Source organism: Salminus brasiliensis, chromosome 1 (genome assembly GCF_030463535.1).
Source record: "Salminus brasiliensis chromosome 1, fSalBra1.hap2, whole genome shotgun sequence".
NCBI lineage: Eukaryota > Metazoa > Chordata > Actinopteri > Characiformes > Bryconidae > Salminus > Salminus brasiliensis.
Window position 1 is genome coordinate 21,011,836 of NC_132878.1, and position 20,264 is coordinate 21,032,099.

At 42.7% G+C, this 20,264-nt stretch overlaps 4 protein-coding genes across 4 annotated transcripts; 1 reads left to right on the forward strand and 3 right to left on the reverse strand.

The window, feature by feature from the left end:
- Window positions 1–2,376: 2,376 nt before the first annotated feature.
- On the reverse strand, window positions 2,377–5,262 carry hspb2 (heat shock protein, alpha-crystallin-related, b2). The gene is made up of 2 exons (XM_072693635.1): window positions 5,169–5,262; window positions 2,377–2,792 (listed from the first exon to the last, which is right to left on the reverse strand). The coding sequence occupies exons 1-2, from the start codon at window positions 5,260–5,262 to the stop codon at window positions 2,377–2,379; spliced, it is 510 nt and encodes a 169-aa protein (XP_072549736.1).
- A 2,891-nt stretch (window positions 5,263–8,153) lies between these two features.
- On the forward strand, window positions 8,154–12,639 carry cryabb (crystallin, alpha B, b). The gene is made up of 3 exons (XM_072693647.1): window positions 8,154–8,425; window positions 9,031–9,153; window positions 9,492–12,639. Exons 1-3 carry the CDS (start codon window positions 8,234–8,236, stop codon window positions 9,693–9,695), a joined length of 519 nt encoding a protein of 172 aa, XP_072549748.1. The 5' UTR covers window positions 8,154–8,233; the 3' UTR covers window positions 9,696–12,639.
- Window positions 12,640–12,750: 111 nt separating this feature from the next.
- Window positions 12,751–13,750, reverse strand: cfap68 (cilia and flagella associated protein 68). Its single transcript, XM_072693659.1, has 3 exons — window positions 13,360–13,750; window positions 13,165–13,234; window positions 12,751–12,995 (listed from the first exon to the last, which is right to left on the reverse strand). The coding sequence occupies exons 1-3, from the start codon at window positions 13,588–13,590 to the stop codon at window positions 12,787–12,789; spliced, it is 510 nt and encodes a 169-aa protein (XP_072549760.1). The 5' UTR covers window positions 13,591–13,750; the 3' UTR covers window positions 12,751–12,786.
- A 1,348-nt stretch (window positions 13,751–15,098) lies between these two features.
- mia (MIA SH3 domain containing) lies at window positions 15,099–17,084 on the reverse strand. Its single transcript, XM_072693672.1, has 4 exons — window positions 16,908–17,084; window positions 16,424–16,557; window positions 15,438–15,548; window positions 15,099–15,341 (listed from the first exon to the last, which is right to left on the reverse strand). The coding sequence occupies exons 1-4, from the start codon at window positions 17,041–17,043 to the stop codon at window positions 15,318–15,320; spliced, it is 405 nt and encodes a 134-aa protein (XP_072549773.1). The 5' UTR covers window positions 17,044–17,084; the 3' UTR covers window positions 15,099–15,317.
- Window positions 17,085–20,264: the final 3,180 nt, after the last annotated feature.

Below are 20,264 nucleotides of genomic sequence, written 5' to 3' on the forward strand. Positions count from 1 at the left end.
GAATGTCTGCTCTACATGACCTACATGAACGACTGTGAGGCTGGACTGCAGAACAGAATTTTAGCTTTAGTTTAAGGGTATTTACATCAGTATTACGTGAACCAGACCTGACTCACAACCATTTTTTATACATAATTGCCCAATTGGCCAGTAGGAGGCTCTGTTGATTCATGGTCAGATGTGTGACGTTCTATTAATATTTCATATACAAATGAGCTGACAGTCTAGATCTGATTCTAAATGTGGCGTACGCATCTGGAGTCTGCCTTGTAGATAATGTGTAATCTTTTCTTACCTCCTTACAGGAACACACAGTGCTTCAGTTACCCAACTACCAATTCAGCTACTCACTTTCTTTATGCCACTTCTGCTGGGATCAATACTGCGGGGTTAACCAAATCTCTCTTTTCAGAGCAAAGCAGGGCGTGGTAGCCTGACAGCAGATCACATTAACAGCATATATCAGTCCAGAGGTTATTCTCAATCAGTACAGTCAGTGGACAGTGGACATCAGGACGACAGTGATGTGTGATGCATAGAAGGAGAGATTCAGGAATAGGTGAAAAGTCTGAGTTTATTAGTGATATCAAAAATACACTGGATGCTTGTCCACCAGAGTTCAAAAACCGTCCAGGAGTTGGGATGATGTGACAGTACTGTGCAAAAGTCTTAGAAAATGAGGTAAAGCTACTTACCAAAGCTGTCTGAGCAGTAAGTGTTTATCAGTGTAAAGCACTAACATTAGAATTATACATGAATACATGATACATTTGATACAATACTTGTATAGCATATCCATTCACATTAGTTTTGATTATTGGTTATTACTAATAATTTGGACATATAAAGGACATGTTTTTCTTTCTCTAATAATGGCAAAAATCCTCTTTGTATAGCATTGAAAGCTTATTATGCTGTAAGTGGTTTTTAATATGGTTTGTAACTAAACCTTTCAGTTAATCTTACCATTCAAATACCTTGCGTGGGTAACAGTGATGCAGTATTGGGCCAGTGGTTGCTCAGTGGCTAGAGTGCTGGGTTAATGAACACAGGATTGTGGGTTTAATACCCAATTCCACTAAGCTGCCACTGCTGGCTCCTTGAGCAAGGCACATAGATGCTATAGCATGGCTGACCCTGTGCTCTGGCCCTAGCTTTCTAAGATGAGAAATGCAAAGTAGCACATGTACCACACTCTACACTCGATATGGGATAAAATCAATTATGAGCCCAAGGCTATCATGTGTCTTGAGCCAGTGCATTTTTATGTATAGCTGAAATAAAGGTTTTACTTTCACTAAAGCCTCCTGTAGATTATCTACAGATGTTGACATTGTGAACAAACTATCTAGTAAAATGCAACACAGATTGGGATTAGGATCAGGGATAGGTCTAGCACCAAGGTAAAGGTTAGGCTTAAGTTTTCAGTTGAGGTTAAGGCTTGGCTTGGCTTGGATATATATATACATTATATGTCCAAATGTTTGTGTGGACACCCTTTGCAGTAAATGCACACAGCTACTTTAAGTTGTACCCATAGCTAACACAGATGTGCTAATACACACATACACATAGCTTGTCTCGTCCTTATATTGATGTATCGCCAATACAATAGGACTCTGTGGAGCAGATGGCAATGGCCTGGGCTAGAGGGGTATACACCCCCTCCTAGCACTGAGCTAGAGAGCAGTGGAACTGTGTTCTCTGGAATGATGGCGCTCCATTAAAGTACTTTGTGGCTGAGGTGGGATGGTGATCATGCAACATCCTGACCTGTCACTGAATGCAATGAAATTCTTACAGCAATGCTCTAAAATCTAGTAGAAAGCCTTCGCTGGACAGTAGAGACAGTTACTCCAAAAAAAAGCAGAATACACTCTTTTTTGAATACCCTTGATTTTGGAAGCGACAATGAATGAGCAGGTGTCCCAATACTTTTGTCCACATAGAAAAACTTTTTTTTAATTATATATAATTAGTGTTTTAAAGGCAAAAACACACTGCTGCGGTAAATAGCTTAAAACAACTTTCCTGACTGTCTAAGACTTTGGCACAGTACTGAATGTGCTTTCTGATTTCTCCATTTGTTTTATAGATGCAGCAACATCTACAAAAGACAGCATTAAATCAAGTACAGTGAGAGAGATCCAGCCCTCTGTGCTTTTAAGGTATCTTTTTCAGTGGTATTGGTAAAGCACAACACATATTATCATTGTAAAGTGGCCACTGCATGAACTTTCCCAAGGCAAAGCAACCTGAGGAAGTGAGCAGGGGATGTGAGATCAGGTAAAGGGCTTGGTATTACCTTTTTTCACCCCTAAAGCTAAAGTTACTTACTGAAGCAGAGAAAAACATCTAAATCTATGGCAATCCACTCTAGCTGCTCTTCCCTCCTTTCTTGTCCACTTTGATCTTGAGCTGATTGATCTTGGGCTCCAGATCTTCAAGCTTCCTTGGCGCCTGAATACACAGTATCCCATCGTGCGAGAGGGAGACCTGGAGCAGTAGTGGGTCCACGCCCATGGGAAGGATGTAGGTACGCGTGAACTCTCGGCTCACAAAGCCATGCTGGTCCATTCTCTGAGCGTGGTGCCCGGTCACCTCCAGCAGGTTGTCCACTGTGCGCACGTTCAGCTCATCTGGGGTGAACTGGCAGACGTCCAGCTGAATGCGGTACCAGTCATCATCGCTGTCCACTTGGGAGAAGCCCCTCTCCAGCTGCTTGTTGATGCGAGGTCGGATGTAGTAGCCGTGGTATAAAACCGGGGCCATCAGGTCCTGAGGAGACAGTGCTGCGGGAAAAGGGATGGGGTCAACAGTGAAAGTGAAAGCCATGCGTTTGTATTATTGTATTGAGAACATGCAGATTAGTTATCACAACAGTATTATTTTAAAATATGGAAACAACAAAATACAATATTCACTAATATATGCTTAATGCCATTCTCTGTCTTTACTGGAATACAGGCTCTTTTACCAGTCTGACTAGAAATTCACTGAAATTCCACTGAAAATCAGTGAATGAAAGCTGAATGTTACTGCATTAACGCGACATACATTCATTGCACCCATTGATCACATAGTTGTACAAATGCACACACACAAAGCTTGTCTAGTCCCTGTGGAGAGGTACTGCCAATAAAGTAGGACAAACATAAACCTATTGGCACCATGCCCAATGCCAGGCGTGGGCTAGAGGGGTATAAAGCCCTCCCAGCATTGAGCTGTGGAGTCAGTGGAACTGTGTTCTCTGAAATGATGGTGCTCCATCCAGTACTTTTGGAAAAAATTGGGAAATTGGGGATGAGGTGGGGTGATCAACCCACCTCCTAATGCTCTTGGTGCAGAATGTAATACAATTCTCACAGCAATGCTCTTGAAATCTACAAGAAAACCTTCCCTGGACAGCAGAGACAGCTACACCAACAAAAGCAGGATCAACTCCCTTTTGACTTCCTTGATTTTGGAAGAAACAACGAAAAAGTGTCCCGACACTTTTGTCCATATAGTGTAGAAACATTGTAAGCAGAGCCACATTCATTTAGCACCATAATCCAGTTTGATGTGTGTAACTTTAGTCATGATTTAGTCTTGATTTTACAGTAATCTTATTTAAGAATTGTCTGGTTATGCTGGTCCAGTGGACTAAGACGCTATCCCTATAATCCGATGATCACTGGGTCATGATTCTGGGTCATGCTACTTGCCATCGGTGGCCGGAGTCTAAAAGAGAGCACATTTGGCCTTGCTCTCTCAGGGGTGGGTTGATGGCATCCAAAGATACTCGTGGGTATCTTAAGTGACTAGCAGACGCAAGAGTCAGTGCTGAATACCTTGATATAGATATAAATAATACCTGATATCCAGATATAGCAATACACAATTGCTAAGTGCAATATTAGTCCTCAGCTAAGTGCTTTTAAAAGAGGTCAGCTCTTCAGCTCTCGAAAAGAATAAGTGACTCAGCTGTTTGGCCTTCTTCACTAGGACAGAGGAAAGTCTAGGCATCTGTCTTTAATGCTTGAACGCTTTAATGCCTCACAACTTACATGGCTACCATTGGGATGACTGTAGACAAGCCATGCCATTGTTGAAGCTAAATGGCTTCCCAGGCTGTTGGCCTAAAGGACTCTGCGCTCCAGCTCGGATGTTTTCCCAGGCCCACTGCCCAAGTGTCTCCGCATCGCAGCTCGGATGTTTCAGCAGCTCATCTCCAGTGTGAGTCTACGTTGCGGCTTAGACAATTTAATTGACTGGCGATGTCTCTACATCATAGCTTTGAGCTATGTTGGCCACCAGAGACATTATCATTAGATGCTCATTAGGTCCTAGGAGATGATCAGTGAAATCTAAGCATCTGTCTGGTGCGGATTCCGACTCAGATATCATTGTGCATTGTGGATGTAATGGTAATTTTTGCTAAACTACAAAATGTGTTGACTTCCTCATAGCGTATGCCCAACAGTAACATAAAAATAGAATGTCCGCTCCTCTACAAGACACCGGAAACTGCTACGTCAGGTCTAATTACAAGTAGTGTCAGCAGCATCAGGTCAAGCGCCAGGTTTCTATTTTAATCATATACTGCAGCTTTATCTTCATGTATTTATACTACTATTGACCGAAACTGGGATTTGCTCATGAGTTCATGCTGAGTCCAGCAGTGGCTGACAGTTAATTTAGTGTGGTAGCCATTGGACTCTTAGTCATGTGTGGTATTCTAAATATAAATCATAGCCTAGGCCTTATATTTCCCTCTAGTATAAAATGCTGTCATGGGGGATAGTGGAGCAGGCAGTCATCACTTCAGTTGGCCCATCTTGTGCAGGTTCATTGGCAAGTAAACAGCTCATGTTAACTTCACATTGCTGTTTAGAGGAACAGCTTAAAGAGAGCTTTCAATGTTGCAGGTCTGTTGTAGTTGAAGTCAGTTCATCCCGTATAATTAAATCTTTTGAATTTGATCTTGTTCTCCAGCACGCTGGTTTAAAGACATCATCATATAGCCCATGGCATGTGAATGAGTGAAAAAGCTATTCTGATATGCCAGGGTCACTTGAAAGATGACCCTATATGTGTATACACACACATACTAATAAATGCTGTCCAAAGGACTACCCGTGGTCTTGACTGCAGCCATGCTGTTCCTCCATTGAAGATTCTCTTACCTTCCGCAAAGTTCTGGTCATAAATCCGAGCAGGAGTGCACATCTCATAGTTCATACTCATGGGGTAAGCATGGGAAATGGTGCGGTCAGCCATGCTAAAGCATGGACCAGGTGGGTGTCCAGTGCTAGAGAAGAGTTAGCAGTCCTTTCAGGCTTGACAGATTTCAGTAGCACGACAAACAGCCAGGATTGCGAGGGAGAGAGAATGACCGGGGTTAGGGGCAGAGGGACTGTGCTCCTGTGCCCTGAACCTGGGTGATAAATGGGTCCAGAAATAGCTTGTGGCACACACACGCTGGTGTTGCATGGCCTAAAGGGGGGATACACACTAAGTGATACAATACTGGGCTTTATTACAGCAATGTAGTGGGTCTCTATTCAGAGGGCTCCTATTTCTCCTAAAGAAGAGTAGACTAGCACCTGTTCTGTGGCTCATTGCAGTTAATAGATGAGTTGTCACCTGAGAGAAGATTGGGGCAGGCAGATGTAGACATGGACACAGTACAATGAATGTTGTCACAGAGCAAGCTAGTGGCAACAGTGGCAAGGAAAAACTCCCCCGGGTTAAGAGGGACCTCGAGAGGAACTAAGACTCAAAAGGGGAAGCCATCCCCTCTGGTTTGACACCAGCTAACAATAAAAAAGCAAAACAGGAATAAAAACAACAATAAAACAAAACTGAATTAAGAAAAAATGGTAAATGTGGCGTCAAGCCATACAAGCTGAAAACATAAGTGAGAAGGATAAAGTCCATGCAGATAAACAGTCAGAAGCACACTCATGCAGTGAGGTGAGGATGACTAAGGGTGAAGAGGTCAGGGGGTTGGTTAAAGCTCATGGGTAATGTCATTGAGCATAAGTAGCATTATGCATCGTAATGGCCCCTTTTGGATTGTCTTTTTTTTAATCAACTATTGAAAATGCAAAAAAGAATTCAGAGATACAGAAGACCATGAAACACCTTTTCATTGCTACAAACTCCTGAAATGCTACGCAGTAGACAGAGGGGGTATAAAGCCCCCCTCCACCTTTAAGCTGTGGAACGGTGTTCTTTGGTAAAGGTGCACATATTTGTCACTGTACAGCGAAATGTATCCTCTGCATTTAACCCATCTGAGGTAGTGAACACACACACACACACACACACACACACTAGTGAACTAGGGCCAGTGAGACTAGGGCCAGTAAGTACACACCCAGAGCGGTGGGCAGCCAGGGTAAAGGGCCTTGCTCAAGCGGCAGCTTGCCAAGCATGTTGTGGGAATCAACCCACAACCTTGTTATCGACAGCCTAACCGCTCAGCTCTAACCGCTGAGCCACCACTGCCCCACTGGAACTTTGGAATGATGGTGCTCCATCCAATACTTCTAGGATGAGTTGACCACACTAACACTCTTTTTAACTGAATGCAATAGAATCCTCAATATGTAGTAGAAAGCCTTCCCTGGAAAGTAGAGACAGTTGCTCCAACAAAAGCATAGATAGACTCTTTAATACCCTTGATTCATGAAGAAACAATGAATCAGCAGATGTCCCAATACTTTTGTCCATATAGTGTATTTGTGAACGAATTGGTGTTCCGATGTATATCTTATTTAAATAAGTAGAAACAATGTATTAATATATGATTGGGAATGCATTACCATGTACATTGATCAGCCATAACATTAGTACCACTGACAGGTGACGTGAAAAACATTGATTTTCCTCATCTACAGTGGCATCTGTCAAGGGGTGGATATATTAGGCAGCAAACGAACAGTCAGTTCTTGAAGGTGATGTGAATCTGAGCCACTTTGACAAGGGCCAAACTGTGAAGGTTTGATGGTCGGAACATCTCCAAAACATCTGGCAAATCTTGTGGGGCTTTTCTGGCATGCAGTGGTAAATACCTACCAAGAGTTGTCAGAGAAAGGACAATCAGTGAAAAGGCGACAGGGTCATGGGCACCTAAGGTTAATTGGTTTGATCCATGGAGGCTCCACCTCACAACTTAAAGGATCTGCTGCTATCGTTTTGGTACCAGATAACCACAGGATACCTTCAGAGGTCTTGTAGAGTCTATGCCTCGAATGGTCAGATCTGTCCCCCATATGTGGTGGTTCTATGCATACTCTTTGTATACTAGGACTTTTCATTGGACTTTATTAGTAGCGCTGGGTAATCTACAGTTGGAAACATATCAATCTGTATAGGGCAGGGCTTCTCCAGGACCAGTATTGGGAACGTTAGGTTATGGCACGTCACAGAACAAAGTTACAATATCATTTTACAGTTATTGAATGTAGTCTTTCTGTTGTCACTCACAAAAAGAGTGGGTAGGCCAAAGTGGGTAGGAGATGACTAATGACTGTGCTGCGATGCCGACTGCGTAAGTGGCACTGTGCCGGACACTTGTGCCAGTTTGACTAAGCCCACTGAGGCTGTTGGGCACCAGGGAAATGCTTCTTTGCAAGCACATTGACTCTGTATGGTGCTTAATCCTGCAGAATGATCCCAGCACCATTCACCATCAGCCCCCCGAACAAACTGGCCTTGTGCCCGGTGCTCTGCCGAAGACAAAAGGCTCTCAAAGGAGGTTCAGACCTCAAACTACATGGCCACGTCGGGACATGGACATCCTAATCTGTCCTGGCATCTAGCTAGTCCGCTTGGTCCACAGTATTTGTGCCAAAAAAGCCAAAAGACCAAAGGCCACTCTCAGCACTCTTCACCAGATCCCACATGGCAAAGTTTCCAAAGGGGGGTCCTGGCAAGTATTCAGAGCCAACACTGTAATCCGTCCGGCATCTGACTGAATGAAATCACACCACCGGTTTAGATAAATACAGAGAGAAAGAGAGTTATCTGGAAGAGAGGGACGAGACAGCTAGCAGAGGAGAGTGGGAGGGACACAACGAAGGGGGGGGGAAGTCAAACAGTTTACATCATTGTTCCAGAAAGATCCACAGCTGGCTGGGCCTGGCTGAGTGACTACTGTTGGTGGTGTATATAAGTGGGCAGGCAGGGCAGACACCAGGTTTTTCTCCAGGAGGACAGTGCTAGCTTCAGGTCAGAAGACAAAATGGATGTCGCCATCAAGCATCCCTGGTTCCGCCGTTCTTTCTGGCCACACTTGATCCCCAGCCGGATCTTCGACCAGCACTTCGGGGAGCATATCTCAGAGAGTGAGCTGTTGACCTCCTACCCCGCATTGTACGCCCCACGACCCTCCTTCCTTCGCTGGCCCAGTTGGGTGGAAAGTGGGCTCTCTGAGGTAAGCGGATCTGACACGTTTTGTATTTCCTTTGTCTTTTCTTCCTTACATACTATTGTACAGCAAGAGTTAACCTCAGCAATTCCTTTGTGGAGACGTTCTAGTGATGTTCTCCATCTCCAAATGACACAGTGACTAATAAGGAAAATGAATTTGGGAAAGTTGCTTCTCCGGATGCTGTGTTCCCTGCCAGTTGTCCAGAATGCTGTACAGAGTTCAAGGATTCAAGGACCTTTTTAATGTTCTCTGTCAAATCACCTGCCATAAACCAAGAAGACTTGAAGCTTGAGGACCTCTACAATGTTCTAAAGTCAAGTTGTAAATAAAGTCTGAATCATTTCCTAAATAACAAATGTTAGAACAAATGTTAAATGTTAAGAAGACAAGCTCTGCCATGTGAAATGAATAAGCTGCACCTTGATGGAGTCATAAGCTTAGAATAAGTATTACAGTTATCTGTCTCAGCAGAAGATCTCATCTTTATGTAAAACAATGCAAATTAGAGTGAGCACTTGACATGTGTGGGTTCATATTCAAAACCGATTCAAACCGATTACTGGAAAACAAGCTACATTATACCTTCATGTTTTATGCTGTCATTATAGATGAAAATGGAAAAGGACCATTTTACCATCAATTTGGATGTAAAGCACTTCGCACCTGAGGAATTGGCGGTTAAGGTCAATGGCGATTACATTGAGGTCCATGCTAAACACGAGGACCGTCAGGTAAATCCCAACAGAAGTAGTTTCCAACTCTGGTCATAAGAGTACCCCTGCCTTGCTGAAGTTTCTTTAGAATATACTACAGTAACATGCCTATAGTTCGACTTAAGATAGGCTTAATTAGCTCAGTCAGGCCAGTTTAATTGAATCAAGTATGTTTGAGCAAGAACATCAGTGCGGGGCAGGGGTATTCTGAGACCATGGTTGGTATGTTTACCACTTACATTACAAACATTGACCTATCCATACAAGCAGATCTGCTAAACACCGCTGTCTGCTAAGACACATTTCTGTCAATAGGCCTTTGTTTAACGCTTACAAATGTACCTCCTGTCCTCCAGGATGACCATGGGTTTGTCTCACGAGAGTTCCTACGAAAATACCGTCTCCCTGTCGGGGTCGACCCAACTAGTATCACCTCCTCGCTCTCTTCAGATGGCATCCTCATGGTGTTGGCCCCTCGCAAGCTCTCCGATGAGCCTGAGCGCTCCATTCCCATCACTCGGGAGGAAAAGCCCGCCGTCACTGGCCCACAGAAAAAGTAAAGCTGCTAGATCCTGTCGCACAAGTCGGTCCTCCCCCTGTCTCCCCTCCGCTGTGCTCCCCCTGCACTTAGCCTCGCATTGAGCTGACAGTTCTACAGGCTTGGCCTTTCCAGAGGGTAATCCCAATCAAAGGGCCAATTACTGAGCTAATTACTGTGCTAATTAGTGATTACTACATAGTCTAATTTGGTTGGTACATCAAAACCATGTCTTCAGAGATGAGACATCATTACACCACAGGAGTATTGTTTGTGCCCCTCAGCCGCTGGTAGCAAAACACATCGCTTCTGCAAACCCAAACTGTGCCAAATAAAAGAGCCCTTTGTCTCTCACAGCCAGTCTGTGGCGAACAAAGCATTGTGAGGGTTTGAGCGTAGGAAGACTGGATGTTTGGGCATTTCTTCTGTGATGAAGCAGTACAAAAACAACAGCCCATGAGGAAGAATAGTGTGATGGAATTTCCAAAACCATAATCCTGTATCTCAAAGAAGTAAGAAATGTCCTGTGTATGGTCTGAGGGGTATTTTGTTTGGTGATTCGATATTTCCTGTTCACGATGGACTTGGGACCAGAGGATACACAGAGATCAGGTGCAGGTAGAGAGGGATGAGGAGACACGTTATGGAGAAAGTGACCTCTTTCTGTTGGTAGTTTCTATGGGTTTCTGGAGACACGACTGGTAATCACTTTGGTGTGGTTGACATACTTAGCGTCTGGAGACACCTTGTTATGACTGGGTTCATCAGAGACGATGCAGTTTGGTGTGATATCGTAAAATGGGGATATGGGAATTTGGTGGTGGAAGCATTGTGATTAGATGATTGAGAGGTGTTCAGACATCCTAAGGAATGTGTCTACTTACTTTCCCGTATTTTAAACATGCTTCCAGAAGTATAAGAACAATTAACATTCAAGTATGTGGCCGTATACTATAAAAAAGGCATAAATATAGTATAAGGATAAATAACACTACTTTTTACCTACCATATAAAAGGAGGTAAAAGGTTATGTTGTTTACCATCTATAATCACCATCCGTTTTCACAGCAACGTCTCACAAAAGCACTATTGACAAAGCTGCTATGTCACTTTTGTCAATGTGAACCACTGCGTTCTGACCACTAGGAGGCACAAGTGAGGGGGAACACACAAGTGGGTGTTTCATGTGTTCTGGGTTAGGGTTACTCTTTTACACTGTTCTGGAATCTGCTTCACATTGAACTGTACTCTTAGAAATGAAGAGTCATACAAATGGCCCTGTGAGTAAGACCTCACGGGGTCAGGCTGAAGAACCCTTTAAAGACTTAAAGAACCTTCGCTTGGCATAAAGGCTCTTTACCAGTGTAAAGATTCTTCACGCTCACGTCCGAAAGTGGTTCTTCAACCTTTTTGGTTCTTTGAACCTTATGAAGCATCTTTATTTTTCAGAGTGTAGAATAAGAACAAACAGATCTCAGATCAGTGTAAAATGCCAAGGCCCAGTGCTTCAATCGTCTGCTCTTTCAGTTCACTGCTTCAACATTCCCTGTGATTCACGGCACTGAACAATGTGTAAACACCACAGCTCCACGTGTGTGTAATGATGGTTACAAACTCTCAATAAATTCTGTGATCAGTCAAAAATAAACGAATGCTGACTCACTGTCTGACCACATGCGTAAGTCTGAAACACTTTACTGGAGTGCAGCATTCGTAAAGCATCAGTTAGCATAAAGGGAACCAACGGTGGTCCCTGGCTTTTCCCCTCCACTGTTATAACTAAGGAACAGTTCAGCCAGTGTGAATGTAGTTATCGAATAGTGATCCTTAGGGTGTAATAAAAGTCATGGAGCATAAGGGGTTACGATGACATTTCACCACCCTATCCAATGCTATAGGTTCATGTCAGTTGTATAAAACCTTATAGCCTTGTTTTAAGTAAGGAATGTGACACTACATGACACCAGCAGACAAGATAGGTTATATCCAGTGTTGGGGTAGTCACTCAGAACAAGTAATCCATTACAAAGTTCTTCCCAGACTGTATTGGAATGAATTTACTTATGGGAAATGTACCATACATTACTCTTTAAAATCCACAATGTACACATCTGTACCTAGCTAGGAAACCAAGCTGGCTGTCTGTATCTTTATAAATAATGAACATTTGAACTATGTGATGATGAGCAATGAGCAAGTATTCTCACCAGTCATGCATTGTATATCACCCAAACTATCGAGGATGAGACACTGAGCATTGGACCAAGCAAAAACAACCTCTCCACAGGAATGAAAAAAAAAAAAAAAACAATAAAAATGTCAGTGTAAGACAAACACCGCCGTGCCATTCACGCTTGGGCGAAGTTCACCCTGGCTGAAAGCATGGCGTGCTACCAGTATTTTCACAGTGTGATACAGCAGACTAAACAAAGATATCAAGTGAATAGCAGCTCTTGGGAGTCAGTCATGCAAGTGCAGGAGCTCAAATCCTAGAGGTTTATGAACACACACAGACACACACAGTGCGTACAATTCAATATACATCTTCTGAAATCAAGAGTCTTTCAATGTTTGTCCTGCTTATGCTGGAGTACCTGTCTCTACTGTCCAGGAAAGCTTTCTATTAGATTTCGGGGCACTGCTGTGATGATTTGATTGTATTCAGTAACAAGAGCGCTAATGAAGTCAGGATGATCACTACGTACCTCTTCCTCAACCCATCCTAAAAGTACTGGATGGAGCACCATCATTCCAGAGAACACATAGCTCCACAGTTCAAAGCTGGGGGGCTTTATACCCCTCCAGCCCATCCTTCTGGCATTAGGCACGGTGCCAATAGGTTCATGTTTATCTGCTCCAGAGGGCCCTGTTCTATTGGAAGTGCTCCTCTACAGGAACTAGGCTTGTGTGTGTGTGTGTGTTTAAAGTAGCTGAATGCGTTCATTAGAAGAGGTGTGTAACTGAAGTGTGGATACTTTATATATATATTAATAAATAAATATGTTATAAAAGCTTGATTAAAAAGATGACACTACAGTTATCTGTATCATCATTTGAACATGGTTTTGTAGCATTTTTATTTGTAATAGTGTTATTTTACATGGACTCACAGTCTACTGTAAATCAGGGACAGAATTCTGTCCTCTGTCCAGCTCTTCCTCTCTCTTCGGCTGCAGCTCTGGAGTGCTCGGCTTGGCAGAGCTGCTGTTTGACCCGTGCCTGCTGAAGTCCAGTCTGTAGCAAGAGTCTGGCACAAGCTTGGTGTGGGGAGGGTCCAGTTCAGGCTGGTGACCAGGAAAGATTCTGGGCTCTCTCTTTACAGCTGAAAATCACACACACACACACACACACACACACACACACACACACACACACACACACACAGTCTCCTTAAAATATTCCAGACAACTGGTGTAGCTACACATCATCAACACTCAAGCAGATATAAGAGACTGGGAACATGACTAGTGTACCATGTTAGAGTAACTCACTGCTGTAAACAGGGCTTCTGTCCTCTTTGTTGTAGGTGGAGGAGTATGTGGTCTCAAAGTAGTGAGAGAACTGTGGGAATATAAAAATGAGGTTTTAATTTTAAGCAACATAACAATATTCTCTTTCCATATAAATTCATATGCAAAAGTTTGGCACCCTTGACCAAACCTTTCTGTATAGCTAGCAGTTCTGACCTGCGACGGCAGAGGGCGCTGTAAGTTTTTGGCACGACGAGTGTCAAACCTCTTCTCCGACCAGTTTCCAATAAGAGTGGCCACTGAATAGGCGTCCTCGTTTGTAGAGCAGCGCCAGCCATACTGGCCAAATTTGGCCTCGTCGGTGAAATCCTGCCAAACCTCACCCTGCCCGGAAGCCCGGAGCGTGTGATGGAAAGGTGGGCTACTCTGCATCCACGGAAAGTCCATAATCACGTCCAAACAGTGGGTCACAGACAGATTCGCTTTGCTCTGGTGTCCGTGTAACTCACTAAAGCCACAATTCTACACTTTAACCCACCGATACGACTTAAACGTTAACATTGCATAATTTGCTTAGCGAGCGTGTAAAACTCTGGAGCCCCAGATCTCCGTGGACGCCGCCTGTGTTGTCAGTGCTATGGAGACGAGGCCTGTTGTTGGTGTTCTAAATAGCGCTTGATCCCTAAAGGGAACCTGAGCCCTTTGTAGTGCACTTACTTGGGTTCCTGTGAACTGGAGAAACGTCATCAGCTGCAGCCCGAGTACTGCTCCATTCAAAAGAACTGTCCGAATACCCGGATGTGCTCTTGTTCCGCCCGTGTTATCGAGGACGCATCAGGACCAAGTGTGGACTTGGAACAGCCAAATATCCCAGAATGCATTACGCACCACGCTGCTGTTCCAAATGAAAAATGACCATACAGCAATGTCAAAAGTTACTAAAACATGGGGGCAGTGGTGGCTCAGCGGTTAGAGCACCAGGCTGTTGATGACAGGGTTGTGGGTTCATTACCCAGGCTCAACAAGCTGCCCCTGTTGGGCTCTTGAGCAAGGCCCTTCGCTCCCCAGCCATCAGTAGTGATGGCTGCCCACTGCTCCGGGTGTGTGTGTTCACTGTCACTGTGTGTTTTTACTGAACAGATTGGGTTAAAGACAGAGGCCGAATTCCAGCTGTTTCCAACACAAATAGCATCTGAAGGATGTAAATTGTCTCATTTAGGTCAGTTCACACAGCTAACTTTCTAGCTAGCTAATGAGTTTTGTTAATGTTCAGCTTTTGATGCCAGCTGCTAGGTTAATGCCAGAGCATCTCCAAATTTTATTTTAAATAGTCACCTCATTTTTCCACACACTAAGTACTAAGTTGTCTTCTTTACTAAACCTCTTCTTTACTAAGTAAAACTTTAGGGAGTAAGTAAACAAGTGGGTAAATTAGTGAATGATTTGGGACACAGCACTTAGCTTTACCCCACAGGATAGCGTTTAACAGAGAGGATAACACTATGGGTTGGATTATGGAGGAGCCTGAGAAACAGCTGGTTATTTTGTTATTGGATATATTACTCGAAGCACCTTTAAAAAAAATATTAAAGTGCTGGATGGTATCAATTAAAATGAATATATCATTATATTCTAATATATAAGATAGTATTTAGATTTTGTTTGTATCTTGTTTTGATTGGACTGTTGATTGTTCGGTTTTCTTCTCTTAAAATGACATCAAAGGGAGTCTTACAAATGACCTATATTTTTATAATCTTCATCATTCTCCATTATGTATAAAATGCTTATTTCAAAGCATATCAATAAAAGCAATATCATGGTATGTCAACATCACAGTACAACAATATAAGCAATACAGTATATCGCCCAGCAACAGTTAAATGAGGCAAGTAACAATCAGGAAGCTTTTAATAGCAGCTCAGGTTTATTGTAGACTAAACAGTACAAACACTACTTTTGTGCTAAGCTGTTTAATTTGCTTAATTGTGTCATTCTTAATAATCATTCTTTTTCCATTCATTTGTGTGAATAAATGTGTTCTCATCAAATATAAAGCTGGTATCTGGTTGCATTGCTTGCTAGACAACCTACAGCAGACCTCGTAAAGTGCAGGAGAAGGATGCAGCCATGGTCACTTCACTTCGAATAAATTCTTGATTGGTGGCAGAGTCTCAGGGGCAGTAGAAATCCCATTTCTGAAGGAATAAAACCAATTCATTTAGGTTTTCACATACGTTTCTGCCTGTAATACAAACACAGTAAAAGAACTGAAAAAAGCTTCAAACACTCACATCAGTTTTGACCGTCACTTCAGCAGGCATTAGAGCATGGGTTTCCTCAACAATGCTGCTAGGGAAATGACCTAGACGGGCCTCCTGCTCGCTGTAGTATGTCCCCTGCACCTGTACCCACAGATATCATTAGGCACCAAAGTGTTTTCTCAGACTAATTAGGAACACATGTGAATGGTCTGCCATCAGTGGTCTGAGCAAAGTGCTCAGATGTTCTCACAAAATTATAATTATACCCTCAGTTAACAGTTTATCGGGGGGGCAGTTACTCCAGACAGTTACTCCAAAAAGTAAGATAAGAGTATTTGCCAACAATGAAGAAACAATGAATGAGCAAGTGTTCCAGTACTTCTGTCCATACAATGTATCTCTGTAAATACACCCCCAATAACATCCTTTAACCAGACAAGATCTTTATTCGTCTTCAAAAGGGGCCCAAGTACTGAACCCTGCAGAACACAATAGGTAACATTAGTGGGGGCTGACTGCCTCACATTGACTAACTGTGTAACTGACTAAGTGGAATGACAGTAACACCTACAAGACTGTGCATTGCGTTACAGCAGGTGCACTGTATCAAAGCTGTGAGGTCCAGCAGAATAAGAACACTAAGAAGAAGTAGTTAGTGACAAATGCTGTGGTTCATCTAAACCAAGGACCTTAGGAATGTAGCCCAAATCTGAAGAATAGATAACAATGCTACTGTGCACTGTAAGAGTGATACTTTTGTCCTGTAAAATTAAACCTACTGTATGCAACTTCTTTTATTCATATGTATGAATACCTGAACACCTATTGCATTACACTGCATGCGTGTGTACCTGGCTGACCCACAGTCAGTCATTATAAACCTACAAAGTCCACTTCCTTGGTAGGTGTACCTGATTAAAACTCACAAGTCAGGTCACTTTACAGCCAAAACACTGCTGTAAAGAAGTGTCTATGGGAAAGGGACGAGTTCCTACAGCTGCTGTTATGATACTCACACTGCCCGCCCAAAAGAGGTTCCCGCTGTCCTTTAGCATGGCATACACATAGACAAGTTGGCCCTGGCGGATGGGAATGAAGCGGCAATCTTGTGGATAATAATCCTGGAGGGCTCTGGCAATGAGGATGGGATCTAAAGGGACAATGAGCTTCATATTAGGCACTTAATGAACTTGCTCATGCAGACAAAACCTACAGAGAAATGGCTAAAGATTAATGAGTTATATGGTGTGCATACGGTGTGTCATACAGCACCAGAAACCACACAAACAAGTGGATTTGAGATTTCTTAACAATCCAACTGTGATGACATGCAGACATGCAGCTTGCATGATGCTAACTGGTGGGATGTAAGCTTCCAGTGAGATTCCTGACCCTTTAATACAGTAGGATGGTCTAAAAACATGCATTCCTGCTCTAAATAAATGTAATGCAGCACTGCAACCAACAACATTATCCACAGTATCCACAGAAGTTACTCACGGCTGCATTCTGCATCGGCGCACAGCTTCTTGTCGGAAAGTTTGGGCATCTGCCTTCCAGCCTGCGTGGCTATCGGCAGCAGGCCACACAGCACCAGAATCATGGGCCAGTTAGCGTAGCCTCTCTTCATTGCCATGGCTCTGCTGCTCAGCCTAGGAAGGGTCTGGTGGAGTTAAGATTGCAGGCAGAGGAGGGGCTTGAGATGGGGCCCTACACCCCCCCCCAACACACACACACCACTCCCATAGTGTGGAATAACGCCCAGTTCTTTTGGACAAAAAGTTCCCTAGCAGGATAATGTGAGGCCCGATCCATATTGTACGTGTGTGTATGTTTCATTTGTCATAATTTATGACACATAATGTACTAAAATGCCAATTCTTTACATTAAACATGTTTGTTGTTCTTTCTGTGACTGATAGCAGTTATAAGGAGGGGATCTTTCACCCCAATAACTCAACACCTCAGGTAACACCAGTGTCTGTCTGCAGTAACAACAGCCCACATCACTTCAGCATGATCAAGCAGCTGAAACTGCTGTAGGTTGAATGGGCAATCACAGGGAAATGGTTGTTAATGGTTGTGACATCATAACCAAGACATGTGCCGTGTACAACCTAGATGGGGCCCATGTTTAACCCCTTCTGGTCCCATCAATGACCCTACTGGAGATCAATACATGGGGCCAACATGGAACCTGTGGACAGATCATTCAGGTTCCCAGTTGGATTGTCCATACAGGCCCTACATGGGCATGTTATTAGGGAAAACACCCTAGGTGCTGGTACAGAGGCCTATTTGACATCTTAGTTGTTGCCATACCAATTCTAGCAATGCACATTTTTTGCATTGGGTGTACAAGAAATCCTCAATAACAGCATTGAGGAAAAATCCTACATAAAAATTATTTCCAGCTAGACTGACCATAGTCTTAGCCTAGCCGTTGTCTTGAAATGCTATTTGTCGTGTTTAGTCTCCAAGCTTGTGTATCAATATTAAACACTTCCCAAATCAAGAAACCATCCGCTTCACACCAGGAGAGCAAATATAGAATATGAAATCTATCACTCACATATACATATATCATTTAGTTTTGATGCAAATTTTGGGTTTCAGAGAAAATACAACCCACAAAAAACCCACCAGTTTCTTTGTTACAGACATCCCCCTGATAAACTATGTCAATCCAAATAGGGCTTTTTTATGGACTGGGGAGTGAATGCTACATTTTGAACCTGTAACAATGTTTACATAGCATGTCACACTCAAAAAAGCAAAAAAAAAAATATGACGTAGGCCAGTGGGTTTTTATACTTGTTGGCTGAGGCTCTCCAGTGGGCTATGGTGGTATTGCTAGGAGGCCGTCATTTAACATCATTTCTAATACAACAAACATTATTGTGTTAACTACTTCCAAAGAAGTATTTTTTGGTGTTTATTATGTCACATGATTATACGGGTAAGCAAACTTCAACAGGGCTACATTGATTATTGTGCTGGATTTGTTTGTATTGCAAATAATCAGATTGGCTACATCTTCTTGTGAGCCATGTAAGAATTTGTTACCCACAACCCCCACACAAACCCACAAACCAGCCTTATTCAGTAACTCTAGAGGGTAAAATATGTCAAGCGGAAAACAGGAAGTAGCAAGGTGAGTTCCATAGACTTCCCCTTGTGTGGACAAGCTTGACCCTTTTTGACCCCACACCAGAACACACACTCGCACCACTGTTTCCATAGAGGGCTACATGGCGAGTCCACACCTAGCTGCAGAGCCTGGAGGCCGTGCCAGGAGCTGAACAAGGCATCTTCTCACAGAGCAGAAAATAAACAGACCGAGCTCTCTGAGGGAGCTGCTGTGGTTTTGCTGGACACGTTTTAAACAGCTCCTCTTATTAATCTCCAACACCTCTTCCAACCGAATGCCGTTGAATCTTTGAGCAGAAGCAGAGCGGAAGGATCCTACAGAGAGAGATTTCATTACAAGCGGGCCGCATGTTTGACTTCTCAGTAGGCGTTTGTATCATAGGTCATTTCTTCCTTCATGTAATATGGATTTGCTAGTCTGACAAGTGCCATTTGAGTCTATGTCAGAAATTGGATACCATTAGCTACATGTTTCTGGTGGTGGCAGCTGACTAATGTGCTTTTCTTTTTTGCTTTAAAGGCCATATATCTTACATTCAGCTTGTCTTTTTTAAATATCTTTATGACATACACTAAATGTCCAAAAGTTTGTAGACACCTGCTCCATTATAGTTGCTTTTGAAATCTATAGGTAATAATTGGGAGTTTGTTTTCCCTTTGCTGCAGCAACAGCAACTCCTGCAAAGGCCTTACACTAGATTGAGGGATACTGTGAGGATTTAATGGCATTCGGCCATGAGAGCATTAGTGAGAGGATGATTAGTTATAGATCAAAAATGCCACTTAAACCTGTCCTCAAGGTATTGGCTGGAGTTCCTGCACGCAAGAGACGTCAGTTCCACTGCTCCACTGTGCAGTGCTGTGGGGCTTTGGACCTCTCTACGTACCGCATGGCAGTGGGCAGGGTAACTCAGCCGTGACTGCTCCTGAGTGTCCTGTTATACTGGAAATGCTTTTCTATGGCGATTGAATAAGCAAAATGCCTGTGTCAGTAACGGGTGCACTGTAAAGTAGCTGGACTCACTCATTAAAAGAAGGGTCTGGATGCTTTTGTACATGAGACGTGATGCTTTTGTCCTGCTACGGTCAGTAAATAAAAAATTCAGTTTTTCTTTAATATGTTCATATAAATTCATAAAATAAATAAGAACTGTGTCTAAAATGTACAGAAAACAACTACATTTAAGTTCGTTTCTTGCCCAAATTTCTGTATAGAATCATACATGTATATATAATATATATATTGTGTATGTATATCATCAGGCAACAACATATCTCCAAAATGACAATATATGACAAAAGAAAAACCCTGCTTAACTTTCTATGGAAGTTAATGTAAAAGGTCATTTTGGAGCATTTTTATTGGTCCATTCATCCAGAAATTTTGACGCAATGTTAAGAACAACTGGCAAAATTTAAAATTAGTAAAAAAAATAATTGTCGCTGTCACCAAAAACCTTGTATCTCAATTTTGTCAAATTTGTTACATTGTGTCAAAATGTCTGGATGAACGAACCAACAAAAATGATCCACAATGACTTAAAATACAATCTTTTAACATTGACTTTCATTCATTTATACATATGAATATGTGTGTGTGGGTTGGGGGCATATAATTATAATTTAACATAAAAAAGACAAAACATAATTTTTAATTTACCCATCACCCATCACACAGAATACCTTGTATATACATTTTTTTCCATT

Excerpts from the sequence above, each read along its gene's own strand:
- mia (XM_072693672.1), bottom strand. The coding sequence starts at position 17,043 with ATGGCAATGAAGAGAGGCTACGCTAACTGGCCCATGATTCTGGTGCTG. Across the intron at positions 15,549-16,423 it reads ACCTCTTTTGGGCGGGCAGT|GTGCAGGGGACATACTACAG; the intron begins GTGAGTATCATA and ends CTGTGGGTACAG. Across the intron at positions 15,342-15,437 it reads AAGTGACGGTCAAAACTGAT|AAATGGGATTTCTACTGCCC; the intron begins GTGAGTGTTTGA and ends TTATTCCTTCAG.
- cryabb (XM_072693647.1), top strand. The coding sequence starts at position 8,234 with ATGGATGTCGCCATCAAGCATCCCTGGTTCCGCCGTTCTTTCTGGCCA. Across the intron at positions 8,426-9,030 it reads TGGAAAGTGGGCTCTCTGAG|ATGAAAATGGAAAAGGACCA; the intron begins GTAAGCGGATCT and ends CTGTCATTATAG. Across the intron at positions 9,154-9,491 it reads CTAAACACGAGGACCGTCAG|GATGACCATGGGTTTGTCTC; the intron begins GTAAATCCCAAC and ends CCTGTCCTCCAG.
- hspb2 (XM_072693635.1), bottom strand. The coding sequence starts at position 5,262 with ATGGCTGACCGCACCATTTCCCATGCTTACCCCATGAGTATGAACTAT. Across the intron at positions 2,793-5,168 it reads TGACCAGAACTTTGCGGAAG|CACTGTCTCCTCAGGACCTG; the intron begins GTAAGAGAATCT and ends CTTTTCCCGCAG.
- cfap68 (XM_072693659.1), bottom strand. The coding sequence starts at position 13,590 with ATGGACTTTCCGTGGATGCAGAGTAGCCCACCTTTCCATCACACGCTC. Across the intron at positions 13,235-13,359 it reads AGCGCCCTCTGCCGTCGCAG|TTCTCTCACTACTTTGAGAC; the intron begins GTCAGAACTGCT and ends ATATTCCCACAG. Across the intron at positions 12,996-13,164 it reads CAGAAGCCCTGTTTACAGCA|CTGTAAAGAGAGAGCCCAGA; the intron begins GTGAGTTACTCT and ends TGTGATTTTCAG.